At 36.5% G+C, this 21,705-nt stretch overlaps 1 protein-coding gene across 1 annotated transcript in view; it reads right to left on the bottom strand.

Moving 5' to 3' along the window:
- The window catches only part of MDFIC (MyoD family inhibitor domain containing), an 81,021-nt gene that overhangs the window by 52,500 nt on the left and 6,816 nt on the right, over positions 1-21,705 (bottom strand). The window contains exon 2 of the mRNA XM_069462094.1: positions 9,517-9,639. Coding sequence (XP_069318195.1) covers positions 9,517-9,639 — 123 coding nt within the window. The remainder of the gene's footprint in view (positions 1-9,516; positions 9,640-21,705) is intronic.

Raw genomic sequence — 21,705 nt, 5'->3', positions numbered from 1 at the left:
AGGCCAGGTTAGATTATCAATACGAAAAATTTCATTAACTGTAAAAAGCTGTAGTAATAACACTGTTAATATTACTAATAAAAAACATGCTTTAATATGCATGAACTGTGGACTGAGAAAATTAGCTCCTTAAGAGAAGCAAAGATAGTCAATCCACATTTTAAACAAATTACCACAGCTTAACTAATTGAAAGCTGTCAGTCTCCTACAGAGAAGCTAAGTGTAGTCAAAAGGTAAAGACTTTCCTTTATTCAACAATTAAGACAGAAGCATTAGGAAAAAGCTCATTGCATGGCCCTGGGCTAACGGATGAGAGGGCTACATAGCTAAATGAGACACCAACCCTGCGCTTAAGGAGCCTTCAGTCCAGTGTGGAGAAGAGGGTCATAAACACAGGTACTACAATTTGAAGAGTCTTTTAGGAGAGATAAAGATAAACACTGTGAGTCCAGAAGGGAGAGAAATCACAAAGGCTTTGCTTGTTGGGCTGGAGATGTGGGAGACGTGAGTGAAGCCTGGGAGAAGGGAAATACGAGACAGACAGAGAGAAGCTCAAGTAACATATTTTGGCTGTGGCAAAAGTTCATGAAAGGAAGCAGTGTGGAAAAAAAAGCAAAATTTATTTTATTCCTAGAAGCAATCATCCAAAATCGTTTACTGAAAGTTTATCATGGTCCTGGAATTATGCTAATTGCTGGGGATGCAACTTAGAGCAGCAGACATTAGACACGTAATTGCACAAATAAATTACAAATTGTGGCAAAAGCTAAAAAGGAAAGGGTGCTGTGAAAAACAGGAAAACCCATTTTAGATGGCAAGGTCTGGGAAGGCCTCTTGCAAGTGACAATTAGGCCTGAAGACCTGGTATGCCAAAGCCCAGAGGCAGAAAGGAATCCAAAGGCAGCTGAGAGATGGAAAGGAAGCCAGTGTAACTATCGAGGCAGAAAGTGGGGGAGAGTGGCAGGAAAGGGAGGAAATTTCAAGTAGGAAACACATCCTGCTAAATGCCACATACAGAATGAGGACCGAGAAGAAGCCACTAGACAAACTGAGAAAAGTGACCTATGCAGTACCAAAAGACCATTGCAGTAGTAGTAAATACTTACTAATGATTCCAGGACATAGACCAAGATAAGCTGAAATATCAGCCATGTAGACTAGAATTGGGATTGCGTATCAGGAGCTGGTGCCCAAACATAAACTAAATTGACCCAGTGATGAAGGAACTAGAATATAATCTGAATCCTTATAGAACAGTGTCATAAAATCAAAAGGCTAGAATGGACCACAAATGGGAATCAACTAAAAATTGAGAAGTAGAGACATATCAATTGAGATTAGAGAACATACATTTATACTACAACGAATCCTGCCTCTCCATCTGCGGTCCCCAATCCCTGGGGCTGTGGACAGGTACTGGTCCATGGCCTGTTAGGAACTGGGCCGACAGCAGGAGGTGAGTGGTGGGCAAGCCAGAGAGGCTTCATCTGTATTTACAGCCACTCCCCATCACTCGCATCTGCCACGGCGTTAGATTCTCACAGGAGCATGAACCCTACAGTAAACTGTGCATGCGAGGGATCTAGGTTGCATGCTCTTTATAGGAATCTAATGCCCAATGATCTGAGGTGGAGCTGAGGCAGTGATGCCAGCACTAGGGATTGGCTACAAATACAGATTATCACTAGCAGAGAGGGTTGACTGCACAATAAATGCAATGCATGCGCTTGAATCATCCTGAAACCATCTCCCTACCCCAACCCTGTGGAAAAATTGTCTTCCATGAAATCGGTGCCTGGTGCCAAAAAGGCTGGGGACCATTGCTCTACATAACATTTTCCTCTATGATCCACAGCCCTGCTGGAACCTGAGTGAGAAGACTGATGGTGTGGTCTGTTACCACAGTTTCAGTGTAAGCATTGAAGACATGGCATAAGGTCATGGAATTTAGGGAGATAATGAAAGATCATTTGCAGGTTCCAGCAGGCCAATAAAAAAGTCAGGTGAGGCCAAGAAGGAGATGAGATACTACGGAGGAAATAAACATAGTTAGCAGATTAGGCATAATTATTATAAAGGTAAAGAGCAGACAGAAATGAAAAAGCAAACTTACTATTTCAAACTTTTAGAATGGAGCAAATCTCAGTGATAATAAGGTCCAAGGTGTGTCCATATGTGTAAAGAAGCAAGTGTGAAATAGATAAGGTCATAAGACTTAAAGAAGTAAAAAACTGATTAGATTTCAAAGAAATTAAAAGAAGCTCTACATCAGTCAAACACTGGAAAGACTTGACTTAGAGGGTCAAATATAATAAGATACTACAAGTCAGCCCTCCATACCAGTGGGTTTTGCATCCTCAGATTCAACCAACCATGGATCAAAAATATTCAGGGAGCAGGGAGAATGGATGTTTGCACCTGTACTGAGCATGTACAGACTTTTTTTTCCCTTGTCACTATTTTCTAAACAATATAGTATAAAAGCTTTTTATACAGCATTTACATAGTATTAGGTATTAAAAGTAATCTAGAGATAATTTAAAATATATGGGAAGGTGTGCTTGGGATATATGCAAATACTATGCCCTTTTATGTAAGAGACTTGAGTATCTGTGGGTTTTGGTATTCAAGGGGGGTCCAGGGACTGATTCCCCACAGATGTCGCGGGATGACTATAGTTAGCGATCACATAGGTTAATCTGGAAAGTATAGAGGAGTCACAGCCATATCACACTCAATGCCATTTCGCACAATGACTGACTATCTTAAGGTTTTGCCATTTGATTTTCAGTGTGACCTTGGAATTAATGTACTATCAGCATCTCCTTCATATCAACTGTCCAGGTACCAGATTGGCATCTAGCCTGAAATGAATGCTCAAACAATTAGAAGATCTTGGTGTCTGAAACTGTTCACGCTGCCTTGAATTAGTCCAAAGAAATGTGGACTTTATGGCAAAAATTTGTATTATTCAAATCCTCTATAAAAATTTCTATTTTTTATATGTATATATATATACACACACATATAATTTCACTGGGGTAAAATCTTTGAAATTTAATAAATTTAAAAGGAATCCTTTTATTTAAAAATCAAAAGGGATGTTTTAAACCTTTAAATAAAAAATACTGAATGGCTTTTATTCTTTTTCTTTAAAAAATAATAAATCCAGACTAAAAATCAATGGCCTTAAATTGGATGAAATACTGAAAACTTAAATATGTAAGAATATGGATTTGACTTTACATTTCCAATAGTAAATATCTATATGCAGAACTATTTTATAAGACTTAAAAATCTACTAGATATGGGAGAAGTGCAATAATAGGAACCTAACCCACAAGGAATAGTAAGAAAATGATGATTACTCATAATCACATCATGCATTGGGCGTGGTATTGATGCCGCTGCCTGCATTATCACTCACCTTTGTGATTACCACAGCACCTTTGTAATGCAGGAGTATGGGGAAGGTAACCTGCGAAGACAGGCCTCTACATAAATGATACATTAGTATCTTTTTCATAAAGACAAGGAATGATGGGCAGCATCCAAAGATGAAATGTATGGTCTTATTATGATCATCCTGGCATGAATCAATTATTCATGATAATTTGAGATGGTGGGAATCTTTTTTTTTTTCATTTAAATTTTCCAATCTGAGTTCTCACAAGTTCTCAAAAACCATGGCAAATTTATTTAATTAAATAATGTTCCAAAAGCAGAACAAATTTCTCCACCCACTCTCTTCTATGGTTCACTTAATATAATTTTCACTCTCTAATACCAGCCTCTGAGTGTTTTAAAAGAGTTTTCCCTTGACTTCTGTGTATCCTGCTGCAGAACCAGGGATCTGGGAGGAATCCAGCTTTGGGTGGAAAACTGTAGAACATGGATTTACCACCAACTCCTCAAGGGCTAGTTGAAAGAATCATGGGAAAAGTTACAGTACTGACTCTCAGCTGTGCTAAGACTCCTAAAGGGGGCAGGGAGTTAGTTCTGTGCTAATGAAACATACCATATGCATTTTCTTGTATATTCCAAAAACGACACAATGGGGTACATAGCGTTAACCCCTCCTTTTTAAAGATGAGAAATTAGGGCTCACACAGAGGTTAGATAACTGGCCCAGCACCAGTAGTAATGATGCAGCCAGGGTCTGAACCCTGGCAATCAGTTTCCACTAACCTCTCAGCCCCTGAACTTATGACACTCAAAACAAAAGCTGGCCAGTGGTTCTCCCCAGGTTCTCAGCAAAACCGAGATGAGGATGAAATAATGCACACTGAGCAATAACTGTGTCTAGAACTTGATCTCCATTCTAGAACACAGCCCAATGGCTGCCATTAAGCAATAAGATAAATACAGTAGCCCATCAAAAATGACTTAAGATTATCCACCCAACCTTGAAACCAAACCATTAGTTTTATTTTGGAATAAATGATGGCAAAAGATTTCTTTCTAAAACAATAATCAAAGCATGTGAACTGAAGCCACATAACTATTTGGTCAGCACATTGAAATATAGAGAATTTTTCTAAGAGCTAAATGGAGGAGGAAAAAACACGAAGCAAGGCAAAAGTCAGAATGACCTGCTCCCAATATGGGCCCTAAAAAATGAATGAGCATGAAATACTAGGGAAAAAATACTAGATTATCTAAGAAACATAACATGAAAGAAAGCTGTATCTACCAATTTTAACTAGGTCGTAGTTATCTGGGGCTTGTTTATGGCCTTTTTTATGTAAAGTGAATTCTAAATAAAACCAAATTAGTACTTACTGAAATGTGTATTCAAACAAGAGAGTTAAGCAATGAAAGAAACTTAAATACAAACCTCTGGATGCTCTTTCCTTATCATCAAAGTAAAAAATGTTTTATGTATATAAATAGTATACGTGAGTATCTGCTTTTCTTTCAGTGATTTATTATAAAGTAGGCATTCCCTAAAGTGATAAAATGGTATTCATTAAGGGGTGATCAGCAGTAAGTTGGCAAAGGCTAGGAAAAGAAATAATAGAGTTCCTAAGAACAGAGCCTGTTGACGTTGAGAGGAAATGCAGATGATGCCAAGAGGAAGGTTTCAAGTAGCAGGATGAGAAAAGGCATGATGCCGGCGCTCCTAAGGGTGAGCAAGTGTGAGTTAGAGAAGGGATGGCATTCCACTGCCAATTAAGTGCTTACTATTATGAGAGCTAAAAACTCTTCAGAATGAATAAATGGGTTAAATAGAATGGGGATTACCATTTAAGTAGAGCATTCTAACTTTGCTTCAGACCATGGGAATTCTATAAAATCACAAAGGAGAGAATTAGCTGAACAAAATAGTTTAATTTAATGGGAAATTTATTTCAGAAGAGAAGCTAAGGAAAATTTCTGGAGTTAAGTAATGACATTTAGAATTAGGAGACGTTTATGTAAAAGCAATGTCCAAGGATAAAGTTAAGTAATAAGAATTTTCAGAAAGAACTAGAAAAACCTGAGATAGAGACCTGAGGCACTTTGTAAAGAGGAACAAAGAAAAATGTAGGCTCTCTATAGGAAATAATTAGAATAGTAGAATTTGACCTAAATTAAAGAAAAATATTACACATGCCTGAGTGTAAGCACAGGAACACACACACACACACACACACACTCTCTCTCTCTCTTTCCTACCTTAGAAATCCCCCCAAAGACTGAGATCAAAATGTTACTTCTGTTCCTTTTCTAGTCTAATTAAAACATGAAATGTTGCCTATTGCCTGTTACCAGTTTATGCATATTATGGGTTAAACAGAAAAATTAATATTAATTGAGGGTGTCACTTTACTGCAACATTTATTTTACTAAGTCAGAGGAATAGTGATTATCAAAACAAGGCATAGATCCAAATTATATATTGCGCCATATATGCTGATCTGAGAGGAAAAGGCAAAGTTTTAGCTGGTGCTCCTATAAAAAAGATGCTCTTATAAACTTCAAAATTTAAGCCCCATTCTAGAAAATAATTATACACCAAAATATTTTCTCAGAATATGAAAGCATTTTGAACTGTAAAAAGGATAAAAAAAATCATAAAATAAAAAAAGAAACTTTCCAATTATAAAATTTCCTCACAAAACCTCCATTGTGCTTTTAATTCTTTACTAATTTGATTTAGAATATTTTTTAAACAAAGTTAAGTGGTTGGAATTATCTTTCTAAATTTAAATTTCATAAGAAACAGAATCACAATGCACATTGCCTGACCAGATTGCCTGTGGCCTATTTTATTCGAAATGTTCGATTCCATATGGATTTCTTCTCTTTACTTATTACGTCCAGAAAGGATTCTCTCTAATAAGTTAGCAACTCAAGGGTGACCAATTTGAAACCCACACCCTGAAAGGCTGCAGTACCCCAGATCTGCCACCTGCAATGTTTTCTAGAACTTCTGTGTGGAGCATGAACCAAGTGTGAGCCACAAGCGGGTGGTCCACTGAGGTTAGGGTTAAAGTTCACAGAATAATTTGGAAATTATTCTCAGCTTGGATCTCGTTTATGAGGCCTGAGAATACACCCTTTAATTAGAATACAATTTCCAAAGCAGCCACTCCCTTGACTTTCCAGAGCTCAGTTATTCTCAGCAAAGAAAAGTAAAAACAGCCTCATTACACTGACAGCTAACAGTCCCCTATAAATTAAGCCCTAAATGTCCGACAAAGAAGGCAGCAGCCCGTCTGGGACAACGAAGACGTGAGCTGCCAGCATTCGCTAACCACTCTCAGGAACGCAGAAAGAGAAAGCAGTCATATTCAAGAGAGTCCCTCTCCTTCACTTCTTGCTTAAGCTGCTGAGCTGTGCCATGGAAGCTTGGAAAAAGAGTGGGCTGTGCATTTGAAAACGTTCCCACACCCCAGCCGGTCTCATTTTTCTGATGATCCCTCCATCCAGCCAACCTCGCACTAGAGTGGGAACACTAACATCAATTCCGTGGGAGCCAGCTGTCCGCCTCTTCCACAGTGCTCAGGGAGCCAGCCACACAGGACTCCTGGAATGGGAGCCAGCCCAGTCCTGACTCACCACAGATGTGTCTCTCCTCCCCCATGGAGCTCTGAGCTGGAGTCTCCCTTTCCAGGGCCCCTTGTTATTACCAAAGATTTACTGGGCCCCAGAAATGTGCTAGATGCTGGAGCAAAAGGAAAACACACATCTCCCTAACCTGGGAGTTAAGAGACACAGACATTAAATTATGCAGAGATGGCCAAAGACCCTATGGGGAAAGCCAAAGAAGGAAAGTCAGGCAGCTATGCAGAGTTTTATCAGGGAGTTGGAATAGCAGAATCTACAAGACAAAACTTTCAAATGCTATCCAGAATTGAGTCAGTTTTAAAGATGATATAAAATGTTCCATTTTTGCAAATCCAGATATCAAGTTTTTTCTGTTGATCCAACAAAGTAGCCTTTGTCTAAAAAAGTGTGACTGTGAAAATAACAAGAACAGAGTTTTTGAAATTTATAATCACAATTCAGTCAGATGTCACCCAAAAATATTTGGAAACACTTGTCGGCTTGTTCCGGGCAGGAGTGGCACTATTGTCTTTGGCCATTATCCTTTGTATATCTATTCATCTGTCAGTTTTCCACCAGACCTCTCAGAGGGCGCTATAAATCTCTCTATCTCTGCATTCCTCCAATGTGTATTAGGAAACTAGACAGTTGTTCCCGAATGTTCCAGTATTTCATGGCAGAGAGTGTATCATCTCAATAAAGAAATTCTGTCATGCAATTTATAATATTTTTGATCAATGTCCACTTAACCAGTAGGCAATAAAGAAATTCATTTTAAACCTATCCTTTTAAATGGTATGAAATCTGTGACTACAATTAACTTTAACGTATAACACAAACACATTTAATATTAATACATTAACATGATTCTTCATATCCTTATTCAACAGTGTTTTTTTTTTGTTTGTTTGTTTGTTTTTGCCCTAAGAGATCTTATTCACATTTTCCTAGTGTGGGCCTTGGAAAAGAAGATTAGGGAACTAAATCAATTAAATGAAACACACACACTTAAAATTCTGTTACTACAAAATAGGGAGAAAACAATCTTGCTTCCCAACAGGTGGAGGTAAAATTATCGCTAAGACCTACCTCTTCTAACACTTACTAACTCTACTTGCTAGGAAATCACAGATAAAATATGCCAGTATCTCATAAAACCGTAAGTTTCACAACAGCAGAGTCAATATTTAGATAAAAGGCAAACAATATACATTTGGGGGATAAATAGTTACCTGAAAAAATGTTTATTTGATTCTTTTGGGAAAGCTAGATAAATTTTGCTCCTTACTAATTTCTGAGTCTCATTTCCTTCCTTCCTACTCCCTTCTCCAAGACAAAAGTGTATAAAAACCAAAATTGTTCTAAAATTAAAACTAAAAGACACTCATTTTTAGAGCTTTTGTTTGAATACTGAAAATTTCCTTCAATAGAATTTTTATTGTTATTGTTTGTTCCCTGCTAAGTGGCTCTCATCCTTCTTTCCTTTTTCTACTTTATTCTGTTAGCTTTCCACATAGGAACAGGTACAGGACACTGTATAGAAGAAAGAAATACTCCAAGTTTCAAAATAAGTGTAATATGTAACCCAAGAAAGGTTCTATATTATGAAGTTGTCGGAACTAAAGAATTAAATTTTAAAAATTAAAACACTTGATTCCCAGCAATAAATTCTTCTCCTTTGTCTACTCCAAAAAACTGAGAATGAGACATAGTAATTTAGTTACCATGAATGAGAATTTCAAAAAATGTACTCCTGTGCTCTTCCAGGTGTGACACAGCAGTGATCTTTACTCCTACACGTTTGCTACACAGAATAATTCATTAGGTGGCAAATTCATCTTGAATCCACCTGGGGGGAATTTAGCAACCAGAACATAAGCTCCAGAAGGTCAAGAACAGACCGTGACATGGAACAGCATTATGAACAGCACCCCAAAAACAGGTGTTTCAGTACATTCCCAGAGTAAAATACCCACCCACCCCACCCCCCCAAAGCTTTTGTATATATTCTACACAGCAATTTCTAGGAGAGGATTGAAAAAGGTTTTTTTTAAATAGTAAATAGTATTAGTAAATAAAATATTAATTATAAAAATGTGTTACCGTTTGGCTAGGAGAACAGAGACCACAAGAGCATTTATCTTTTGGTTCCATCTTTCTCTTTTCAGTTTCATAGTCCACATATATTTAAGAGTTGTTAGACTTCCACTTAGTCACTGCTCAAAAAGGAAGTGATTTTTGACTAAATCTCCCAGAGAAGAGTCCAAAATTTATGGGTCAATTCCTCCTTTCTAATGAAAGGACAAAAGCTGACAGCATTATTTATATCCTAGTTTTAGCTCTATAATTTAAAAAACTAACAAAAACACCATTGATAAGCTGTTGATTTACAGATTTGCAGCAGATGATATGGGACAATTAACTGGGAGCATATTATCATAGTCATATCCCCAAATCACTCAAGTGTTTCCTAAAAATACTTACTTCTGATGAGTTCACCATCCAGAGGATTTCCCCAAATGGACTGGTCTTGCGTCTCTCCATGTGTGAAGTGGCTATCGGTAGCCTGAGTTATATCTTTCTCAGTATTGTCTTTATCACATTTTCCTGAATAAAAAAAGATATATATGTTTATTATCATTGAATGTTACATATTTTTCTCTCTTTTTTTAGCTTATATATTTTTCCAAATATTTCTAAGGCTTCCATAATTTAAGGAAATGGGAGAAGTATACATTGACTGACTATTGCATATGTTACTGGCTCAATAACAGAAATTTATTGAGCATCCACAATCTGCTAGCATTAAAGAAATAGAGGTGTTCATAATAAAAATAATCTATTATAGTAAACAAACAATTCTAACACAGCAAGTGATCTGCCATGATAGAGAACTGTGGAAAGGTTACATCAAGGATGAAAGTGAATGAGTCCATGCATGCAGAGTGGGGGCAGACTCAAAAGCATCAGAGAAGAAATTCTGATGAATGGTTAGGATGAAAGTTAGACTGGAGTTGAATGAGGAGTGACTGAGTAGGAGGAGGTATAGAAAGCAAGGACAGAGTTCACTCTATAGAAACTTAGGAAAAAGTCAAGGACTATGTCGTGCATCCTCAGAAAAGGGTGTTTAGGATGAGAGATTCATATGTGGGTTTACAGGTTCTCAGGGGAAAAGACAATATGTAAGAAAATGTAAAATCTTTTGGGGAACATAAGTTAAACAAAAAGCAAACTATAATACGAGGTAAAATGCATGCTATGAGAGGTCCAGAGAACTAAAGAGGTTCAAAGGAAGAAAAAATACTCAATCAGGATTCAGAGATCAAGAAAGGTACTATAGAAAACGATGCATGTTAGATGGTCTTTAAAAGATCAGTAGGATTTCAAAAAGTACAGATGGGAGAAAGGTTGAAGAACAGCATGAGCAAACTCCAAAAGCAGACACTTGGGCAAAGGTTCCAACTCTTTGGACTGTGAAGTACTTGAAGGGGGACATTGGGAGCTAAGACTATAAAAGTTTGATTACAGACATAGTGTGGGTATTTGAATGCAAAGGTGAGAAATCTGGACCTAATTCAAAAGCAAGAAAAATAAGTCAAAGTAGCCATTGAAGCTTTATGAAATGCCTAATCAGAGCCATGCATTAGGAAGATTAATAAACCTGTGCACATCAGTGGTTCTCAATCCTGGCTGCACTTAATTCACTTGGAAGCTTTAAAAGAAACAGATTCTTGGATCCCACCTCTAAAGATTCTATTTCAAATGGGGGAGAAGAGGCTGCAATCAGATGATTCCACAGCACTTACATCCTTACAATTGCCAGAGTATGGATACATCTAAGAGGCAGAATAGAGTAAAAGAAAGACCTAGCAAAGTCCACATAGAAGTAGGTGAGAGTTTAATTAACTGGAAAACAAATAGAAATGGATGTAAATGTGAGAAACTAACTAGAGGCTTGTACAGATAATCAAGGAAGATGCGGACTAGAGATGACCAATCTCGGTCTGAATTTGATAGGGAAAATCTAAATATCAGGGCAATAATTTATTTTTTTAAAAATATATATTTGTACATAGTAGATGTTTAGGCATCGTGCTAGGTGATGAGAATACAATGAATTATAATATGCAACCCAGGCCTACAAGGATGAGTTCAGTACCAGACATTTGAATTTGTAAGTCAGAAAAAAAAAGTTATAGCCAGAAACTGCCATCTTTCTAAACCTTAATTGCTGAAGTCATGCAAATTAATGAGCTCACCAAAACAGTGACTATATTAAGAGTACCAAGAAGAGTCTGTACAATTAGGAAGGAGTTAGGGAAGTAAGAGAATCTGGATGATGTCAAGCCATGGAAGCAAAGAAAGGAAAGAGATTCAAACAGAAGTTGTTAGTCAACTGTGTTAACATTTCCAGTGGAAGGAAAAAATTTCTGCACATGCAAAAATTTCTCATGTCCCATGGGGATTTCACAACAATTGAAAAGTTCTGCCATGAAACACATTTCAACACATGAAAATAGATGGACACCCACTTAGGACTAAGTCTAGAGGCTAAGATCTCTGAAAAAAAACAACAGGGCATAAATTCTAAGTATTTTTAGAAAGCAAAACCATATTCAAATAGCAGTAAAATATAAATTAAAAGCACGCTAAACCAATATGTTCTAGATTTATGTAACATTTACTCAGCATTATCCTAGAGGAAATGTAATCTTCATGAGATGTGTTAGTTTCAATTAAAACCTTTACTTTTTTAAACAACTCCAGAAATCTTTCCACTGCTACAGTCAACTCAAGGCCTTTCTGAGATTATCAATAAAAGAGATTTTTATACAAACCCACTAGTACACATGAACCGGGTCATCAGCAGAGTCCTACATACTTGCTGCTACTGTTATGTAGCTAACTGCCGCCAGGTGTCATGCTAGTAGGCTTGATTCAATTAGCAACTTTAATTGAAGCTGAATGAAATTAATTATATAATTTTGAACTGTTCAAGTTTAATTCCATTAAAATTAATTCATGAAACCAAGGCATTATGAAGTATTGCTGACTAAAAGAAAATAGGTTTGAATAAAGTCTCCAGACACACTTGACTCATATTTGAATCATGTCCAATATTCGAGTGCTAAACACAGCCCCTTTCAATTCTCCACTGAATACATTAAAATGCCATGTGGTCCATATACACGTAGACATACAATCATGTGACCCACTCTAGGAGGAAAATAAAGTTCTTCCTGCTCTACATTTTTATTAATGGACAGTTTATCATACTTTTTAATGAAAGTTTCCTTATCTGTGAAATTCTAGAATAAAGTTCATTCCCAGTGTCTTTCTCAGGTCAAAAAAAAAAACTATTATTCTCTGTTTCATTATATTCAAGAAATGATATATAATATACTATTACAATAAAATCACAATCATCAGTGTATCCAGATTTGCCTTGTTTGAAAACTAAATGTCTTGGCTCAAAAGTTGGTCTCAGGCTTTTGCTATGATCCACAGCACGCAGCCCAAAGCAAGGCTCAGAAATGGGTCAAAGCAAAAAATTTAAACCGACTTTTGCCAATTCTCCACTGGTAAAATAAAACTTCTGTGACCACATGACTGTTCTATGACTTTCTACAATATGCATATTATTTTATTAATATGTCCTTAATATTTACTCATTTTAGTGGAATATCCATGTGACAGCCTCATAAATGGTGAGCAGTTACATATAACACAACACTGAAGAAATGCACTGAAGAGAAAGCAAGATTTAACTGACAAACAATTCTAAGACAGGCACCATGCTATCCAAACACAGAACCAACCTTACTATAACTTTCAACTGGTTGGGTCAGCCACTATTCATTACACTGACAAAATGGCAGTTTCTAATAATAGGTTTCTGTTACTGATGTAGGTTTGCTGTGTCACTTCTGAATGGGGAAGCAGAGGACAGTCTTGGTTTAATCAATTCCATTCTGGTATATGGAGGTTAGCAGTTGCAATTCAACTACTACATAGGCCTGTAAAACAGGCAATCAGGTGAATTTCACTGATGTATGAAATCAGACTATACCTTTCAACAAGATTTCCATTTACACATCCAACAGGCACTCCTCCCCAACACAGCAATTTTACCTTAAAAGGGGCCCTTCATCATCTTGACAATGCTGTCCTTCAAGGCCAATGGTTCTCTATTTTGGCTCTGAGTCAGAACCACTGTAGAGCTCTTTAAATATAAACCTCAGAGGTCTCAATTCAGGTGTGTGGGGTGGGATGGTGATGTCATCATGACACATGGCCAGGTTTGAGGGGCACTGTTCTAAGTGAGCTTTTGTCCTGTATTGCAGAATTACTTAGAAAAAAACTTAGAAGAGCATATAAAATATTAAGATACAGATCTTGCCACTCATTGCCTTGTCACAGTATTCCAAAGAATCATAAAATAAAATTTTATCTAATCATCTAATTAACATAGAAGTATTTAGTTCTGTCTCCAGGTCAGGACAATTATGAGAATACAAAACCTGAATTATATATAATGCTAATCCATTCTACTAATAGATGGGATGAATAAACATGTCTTAGATATTAAAATAAAAATTGAAGACACTTTAAAAATAGTACTAGACCAAAGGATAGTTGCACACCAGTGGCAATTGCTTCCAAAAGGCTAGCTCCCAAGCATTCCAGTGTGCCTCCTCTGGATACAGAAGTGAGGAAGAATCTTTGGATGAGGAAAAAAGGCTGGGTCCCTGAAAACGAATCCTTCTCTCTGGAGAGACCAAACACACACACATGAATCAATCAAGCAACCACAAAACAGAAGGTAATGAAAACTGCTCTGGGTCATAGTTCTGGCTCAAAAGCTGACCAGCTGTGTGACCGGAACCAGCCTCATCCTCTTCATCCTCTTCCTTGGGAAATCAGAACGCTGGGCTGGATGATTGCAGAGGCCTTTCTGGCTCTACAGTTGTGTAAATCTGACTCTGCACAAAGGTTAAACAATAGAGCCAAAATCTCATATACAGGCTGAAGGGTGTTTAGAATGGAGTAGAGGAAATCATAGAAAAGACTTGGATTTTTCTAACGCATTGGAGTTGAGTTAATTTGAGTAGGACATTGGATTTGAGTTAATTCTCAAAGACAGTGACAAGCATGAATTAAGCAAAAGAATAAGTCAAAGAAAAAAAATAAGGGTTCCAAGTGATCAATTTAAATACAATATGTCCTACTCAGAAATGACTATTTATCTTACAGGATCAATAATTTTTATTTTTTCCTGTTTCTAAAGAAGGGCATAAATGATGGAAGCAAACCTCTGCAATCTCGATTATTTCTGCTGAAGGAGAACAGAAAATACTCAGGTAAATAGAATTTCCTCTTAATTTAAAATGCTATAATATTTTACCAAGTTGGCATTATCCAAATTTAAAACTTTGATAGTTTTACTTATCTCAAACAGTTGAGGAATAAAATAATAGAATGGTGATTAGCAAGAGAGAAAAAACTAAGAGCATTACAAATAAATTGCAAAACAATTTATGTAAAATATTATATATGCCATATAACAGCCACTTAGCTGGCATGTGGTTGTTAAATAAGATTTTCAAAAAAGAAAAAAAATTAAAATGCTTTCTTTTGTTGAAATAATTAATGAATTTTTGCAATTACAGTATTAGCAGTTTTCAAAAGGCTTTAATATATAATATTTACTTGATCCTTAGAACCATCAATGATGTATTAAGGGGGAAAAAAAGCACACTAGCTCAGTCTTACTGATGAGAAAACAGAGTAAGTCTCAGAGGTAGATATTCAGTTAGAAACAGAATGATAAAAAGCAGAGATGGAAAAGATCTCGCAGCTCAACTAATGTCGTATCTAACCCAGCATATAAAGTTCAGCAAAATTCAGCTATTCAAAATTTCAAGGAATGGTATCTCATAAGGGAACACACTTTATTCTTGGTCAGTTTGGTGCATTAGTAAGTTATTCTTTATTTTGAACATAAATCTGCTGTCAGGTCTAGTTCTAGTTCTGCTCTTGGTAGGTAGAAACAGCAAGCTTAACTTTTTCTATAAGACAACTGTTCAAACTACTGAAGAGGGATATTTTCCTATCAGTTTGTAATCAAGCAATAATAGTGCAATAGCTGAATGCTTTCGACAAATAATAGTAACAGAAGAACCTAGGAATATTGCTTCAGGATGAAACGAGCTTATCAAAGTTACTACAGACATATGTTTAATTGAACTTCAAAACATAAAAGGTCTATGCATGCCACAGTTTTAAAAAAAAAATAGGAATAATATTACCATTTAAATGCCCAAATAGCTGAAACCTTCCTGATGAATACAAAGATTCTCATTAGTGTCTCTGGGACAGAAATACTAATCCCTAAACTGTACCCTGCACTAGAGAAGTGGTTAAGGGCACAGGATCTGAAAGCAGGGTGCTCTCACTTCAGGCCAGAAGACCATTTCTCTATGAAAAATAAAATAAAAGCTAACCAGGCATAGCGGTGTGTGCCTGTAGTCCCAGCTACTCTGGAGGCTGAGGACAAAGCAAGATCCTGTCTCTTAATTAATTAAATAAATAAATGAATGAATGAAATCAGGTTGCCTCAGTCCACCACTCATGATGTGGATCTCGGGCAAGTTAATCTTTGTCAGATTCTTCATCTCTAAAACGAGAATAACAATAGTACCTACCTACCTCATAAGGTGGATGTGGAAATAAATGGAGTCATGCCAGGAAAGCACAGTGTCTGATATAAAATAAGGGCTCATTCACACCAGCTATTATTATTATATTAAGTGTTATTACAATAAGCACCTTTTAAAAACTCACTATAAATGTATCATAGGGAGGCTGTTAAGAGCAGTATCCACTCAGTAAACCCTACATGAAAAACCACACAGGAAATCTGTTTCCAGACTGAAGAAAAGGAAAGCATTCCTTCCTCTGACAAGCTAGATGTTATTTTTTTCCCTATAGACAATAAAAATCATACTAAAAAAAGTTTTCTTTTTAACTCAAATTTATAGACAAAATTGAATAACTAGGATTGACCCTACAGTCCATACCTATACATTCTGATTTTCCCTCAGACTTAGACTTCCTAGGCTACCAACATCTTCCATTATTCCGTTTTAATCTTTTTTTTAAATGTACGCTTATAAGCCACCTCAAATATTCTGCTGAACTAGGCAGAAGTGTGTGTAAATTCACAAACCAATCATCAAATACATTTTCTAATTGTTATCCATATTTCATTTGTGCTTACTTCATGAAAGACTAATATAAATAATGGTAGTTGGCAGAAATCTTTACAAAACCTCATAAAACAATCAGTGTAAAATATATTTACATCCTTATAGAAAAGAATATAAGTAGCTCTCTTTTTGGTTAAATTTTGGACTTTTTCATGTTAGCTCTCATACTCTTCAATTAAATATTAGATGATAATCTGCAACAGATCATTTATAATCTACATAATACATACATCGCTACTGCTATGCAACCAATATTCACACATCCTTTATCTATAAACACTTTAAACAATTTCATATTTACTCTTTTATCCAAAAACCAACATTATGATGAATGATCTATGTGTATTCCAGTTTATGAAATTTCAAGTAATCTGAGATTAAAATCTCTCAGAAAAGTAAAAAACCTGGGTCTGTATTTTCCCAGTGGCTCAGAACAATGGGGAAATTCTACAAATGCTTCCCAAATGTAACCTTTAAAAAACCAAAGATAAGGCAGCTTTCAGGAAGACCGGAGGCTCTGGAATTTTACTTCTTCACTGATCAAAAAAAAAAAAAAAAAAACCTCAAGTCTAATGACCTTTAAGGAACATTGCAAAACCAACCTGCTTTGCCTAACATTCTAAAATAGATTAAAATCACATTGTCCAAAAAATGTTAAGATAACCAAAGCATTTTAACAGCTGAATGAACATACGCATAAAACTTCATAATTGTGCAAACACAAGAAAGTTATTATATAACCACAGACATACTATAAATGTTTGTTGAATGAATTGAATGCTTAAATCAACTTAATTGTTATTATCAGCATTTTAAAAAACAATAAGACTTCTGAGTAAGATCTAAAATGCATTCCTTTAAAGGGCTTCCTATGTATTTAGAAGCTTATGGTGTGTTCAAATTCAAAAGAACGAAAAAAGTGACATTGATAATCACTTTTACAGGTTTAGGTTGAGTAGAAAAGAGTGAAATATGCACACAGCAGAGTGGGAAACAATTACAAAATTATATGAATATGCAATTGAGTATGAATATGCAAAGGAATAGGTACAAAATGTAGCAATAGTTTAAAACACATCTCAATAAATCAGGGCTCTAAACAAATGAGGTGAGAAGGAGAAATCTGCACTTTCCACTTTAACAAAAGGTAAGGGAAGTTACCTAACAGCAATATGATATGGGGGTCCAGGACATATTAATTCAGCCATCTTAATCCCCTGCACCTTTTACATCTAAAACTAAAGTCCTTACTCTAAGAACGTATTTTCAGGATGACTGGCATTGAGGCACAGTAAACGCCTACCTCCTCAAATATAGTTCAATTATGTTTATTTAACCAAAAAGTATAGTCATGACTCATGCTAAAGCCAAACATTTATAGGCTCATGGAATTTGGAGTTAGACAGGCTCTTAGAGCCCCCCTCTAATAACCTGATAAAATGAATTCAGATGAAAACAATAAACATCCAACATCCCCAAGAATAGGCCAAGGACTGAAACCATGAATACTTGCAGAGATTGGGAAACAGCCTCAGAAAATTGCTTATTCCAGTTTAGGATTGTTTGAATTATTCAGACCATCCTCATATTTGGCTAATATCTGCTTTCATAAATTTTCCACTTATTCATTATATTTTGCTCTTTGCAAAATCAAACAAAGTAAACAATCAAACAAGTAAAGTCTAATCCTCTCTTCATATGACAGTGTCATATTAGAAAATATCTCGGGCGGGCGTGGTGGCTCACACCTATAATCCTAGCATTCTGGGAGGCCGAGGTGGGCGGATCGTTTGAGCTCAGGAGTTCAAGACCAGTCTGAGCAAGAGCGAAACCCTGTCTCTACTAAAAATAGAAAGAAACTAGCTGGACAACTAAAAATATATACAGAAAAAATTAGCCGGGCATGGTGGTGCATGCCTGTAGTCCCAGCTACTTGGGAGGCTGAGGCAGTAGGATTGCTTGAGGCCAGGAGTTTGAGGTTGCTGTGAGCTAGGCTGACGCCACGGCACTCTAGCTGGGGCAACAGAGCGAGACTCTGTCACACAAAAAAAAGAGAAAATACCTCATGTTCTTCTGTCTTACCTTCCCTGTGCTAAATACCCTCAGTTCAGTTCGTTCAATGAGTTTTCAAAGCCTTCACATTCTATTCACTCTCATAGGCACAATAGTCTTCTTAATCTTGTCTAGAGAGCTATCATGAGAGAGTTTGTCTGACTGCTGAAATCCAAAGATGTCATATCTACAGCAGTTCTCTTAATTAGCAGTCTGTCAACTCTACTATAAAAAGGAATTGAGGACGCTACCATCTTCCCCTTTTTAAAAATGATAATACACACCCATCTTAAGTCTTTCAGCGTGATCCCTTGTATAAGTGCCACAGTTTTAAAAACTTTCTGTTAACTCTCACTTTAAGAGTTAATTTGTCAAGAGCACTTTTTGCTCAAGCTCTCTGGTTAAGCAATGAGCCCTTATTTGGCACTATTACAAGAATGAAGGCCAATGGATAACAAAAGTAAACCAAAGACGGCTTTTTTAATCTGTAAAGGCATTTCTGTGTTATAATTTCAGTCTGATCCTGAGTAAATAAAGACAGGATGCAGAAGAGCATTTCAAATAGTGGTGAAGGCACAAAAAAAATAATAGTAAATCAATTAGAAGTATATTGAAATTGATTTCTTGGACTTCAGAATGACAGATATGGATGTGAAGTCAGAAGGTGTGTCCTCTCTCTTAATTGTCATAAAGGCCCAAACAGGAGCCTCTCATAGCCTTCTGGACACTCCTCCCTTGCTCTGGGACACTGCATACTTTGGATTCTCCTTTAAGCCCACAAGCTCCTTTATTCTTCTGGCTCTACCATCTTTGCAAGCTCATTAGCTTCCACAATTTCAGTCACTTCCAGGAGGACAACTTGTAGACCCATTATCTTAACCCTGATCCCTGTCCTGAGCTATAGATTTGAAATTTCAACTCTACATGGAAATAAACTCAATATTTCCCAAAATTCATGACTACTTTTCTTCTCCAACTGTGATCTATATCTTGGTCAATAGTAGACACAGAATCACCCTCAATTCTTTATTTTCCCCTTATTTCCCCTATCTCTACACAATCAATTATCCTCCAAGTTACAATTCCCCAGTTTCTCTCAAATCTATACTTTCTTCTCCATGCCCACTACCAGTGCCTCAATCTCTTTCCCCTCCAACCAGAAACACTTTCCTAACACAAAGATTGAATATGTTACTTCTTAGCTAAAGTAAGAATTACACTCATTTTGCATATTGATGACAACCTGATGTAGTTACTTCAACACCGTACGTATTTTCAAGGTTGTAAACTCCTCTACCTTTCCCATGCTTGATAATTTCATCTTGTATCCTGATGAGAAATAAATAGTATAACCCCTCACAGAGAATCTTACTAAAGATCCTGTGTGTTGCTTAGGTGATGAAAGGTTAATAAGAACAGAGTAGGTCTATGTTCATAGTAGAAAAGTAAAGAGAGGAAGCTGGTTCCTTTGCACTCTGCCACGTAGTTTCACCTGCTCAACCACAAGGTGCTTTATCTTTAGTGCTCAACTCTGTATAATTCACACACACACACAAAAAAAAAAAAAAAAAAACACCTACAATCTGCATTCTTCAGCTGGGGTCACTAGCAGCCTAACCCAGACAAAACTGACTCCTTCATGCCATTCTCAGATTCTCTCTCAATCTTTAAACTTATATGCCTAGAATTACACAAGTAAATTGGCAGCATGACTCTTACTGTAATCTTGAATTGATATTTAAATAAGAGATTGCAAATTAATTTGGTACACAGTCATATCCCATCATCTCTCATCTAGTTTACAAATTCCTTGTGGAAAAAAATATATATTCTTAATCACAGAACCTTGTAGGCACACAAAATATATCTGTGAACAGGGTTTTTCCCCTTCAAAATCTCTCAATAGTAAAATGTATGTGCTAGCAAAAAAATTGATTTCAGATTTCATTTCTGGAACTACTAAAAACTAGAGCATGGAGGCACATGTATATGAATCATCTTACTTCAGATCATGTGGGTGTGAATCTGAAAACAGAAGTGGACTGCAAGTAGAAACCACAAACGAAATTAAATTCATGCTAAAATAACTCTTTTCATAGTTCCTACTTAGTGAAGCCTGAGTGATTAGAAGTAGAAACTATAAAATGTAATTCGATTTCAAAAATTTAAGGTTAAAAAGCTTTCCTCCTTCAGGACATGTATGCTAATGTAAAAAGAAGATATAAAAGTTTAAGTAACTTCAGTAAAGTATACTGGCAAGACAGAGTGAGAGGGCAAGGAACGAGAAGGAGAGAGGGAGGGAGGAAGGAAGGGAGAGAGAGAGAAAGCACACAAGCATCCAAAATACTGCTACATATACATTGCACTGATTAAGACAGAAGCATCCATCTTTGATCTACTCTAATGAATCACTGAAGTTAAACCATCCAAAGTCTAGACTCAAGCCAGTCCAGAATCAGTCTTCTCATAATAAAAACTGAATAAAGACTATTAAAAATCAAGAAATCACTTGATTTATCCTCTGTCTTTACACTTACATTATCTCAGAAAGACAATTTGGTTAAATTTCTTCTCTCTTTTGTTTGTTGTTCTAAATAATTTTCCATTTGCAAATGGCATAACTTTAGATTGTATCAATTTATGTTTCCTTATTTTTTCCCAAATCTTCTATTACTATAAAAATGTAATAACGTAAAATAATTACACGTTGTTATTAGGCCTTCTTTCCATGAAATCACCTCAACAAGATCCAGGAAATAAGGTTCAAAGAAACAGGAAAAGCTTTTATACACCCAAAAATTCCACAGCTTCTCTCATAATCCGTGTAAAGGTTACCCAATCATATATATTAAATCTTTGTATGTGAACTGATCAAACAAAGCAACAGCCACAGGCTTTGCTCGCCAGAAGCGTCAGCCTGCCAATTGCATTTTTGGTCTCTGGCTCCTTTTCCCAGCCTGGAACACGGGATCAGTTAATACAAACACACTCTTCCCACACACGTGTGATACGGATCCCTTGTCTTCCGGTTGCTTCCAGCCTGCCAATCTCCAGCCCTACGGTAATTCCAAAATCCATTCTATCTGCTTCTCTTCTCAAGGTCACACATGCTCATCACTGGGAAAGTCACTCAACCATGCTGACCTTGCTCACTAGAATTCATGGCATTCATTCCTAGTTAAGCCCTCAGTGTTACTGAGCAGCCCTTTTGTTTGCCCCAGATTCACTCTCTCTTGAATTCTTCCCTCTTCCAAATCTTTTCCACAAATTTCAAATTTCTTGACTCATCCTAACTTCCCTTTGCTCTCAGCAAATGTTACCATCTCGTTAGTGAGATCTAGGCCTTCGATAT

The sequence above is a fragment of the Eulemur rufifrons genome, chromosome 29 (genome assembly GCF_041146395.1).
Source record: "Eulemur rufifrons isolate Redbay chromosome 29, OSU_ERuf_1, whole genome shotgun sequence".
In the NCBI taxonomy this organism is placed as follows: domain Eukaryota; kingdom Metazoa; phylum Chordata; class Mammalia; order Primates; family Lemuridae; genus Eulemur; species Eulemur rufifrons.
This window is presented reverse-complemented; position numbering and strand designations above follow the sequence as displayed.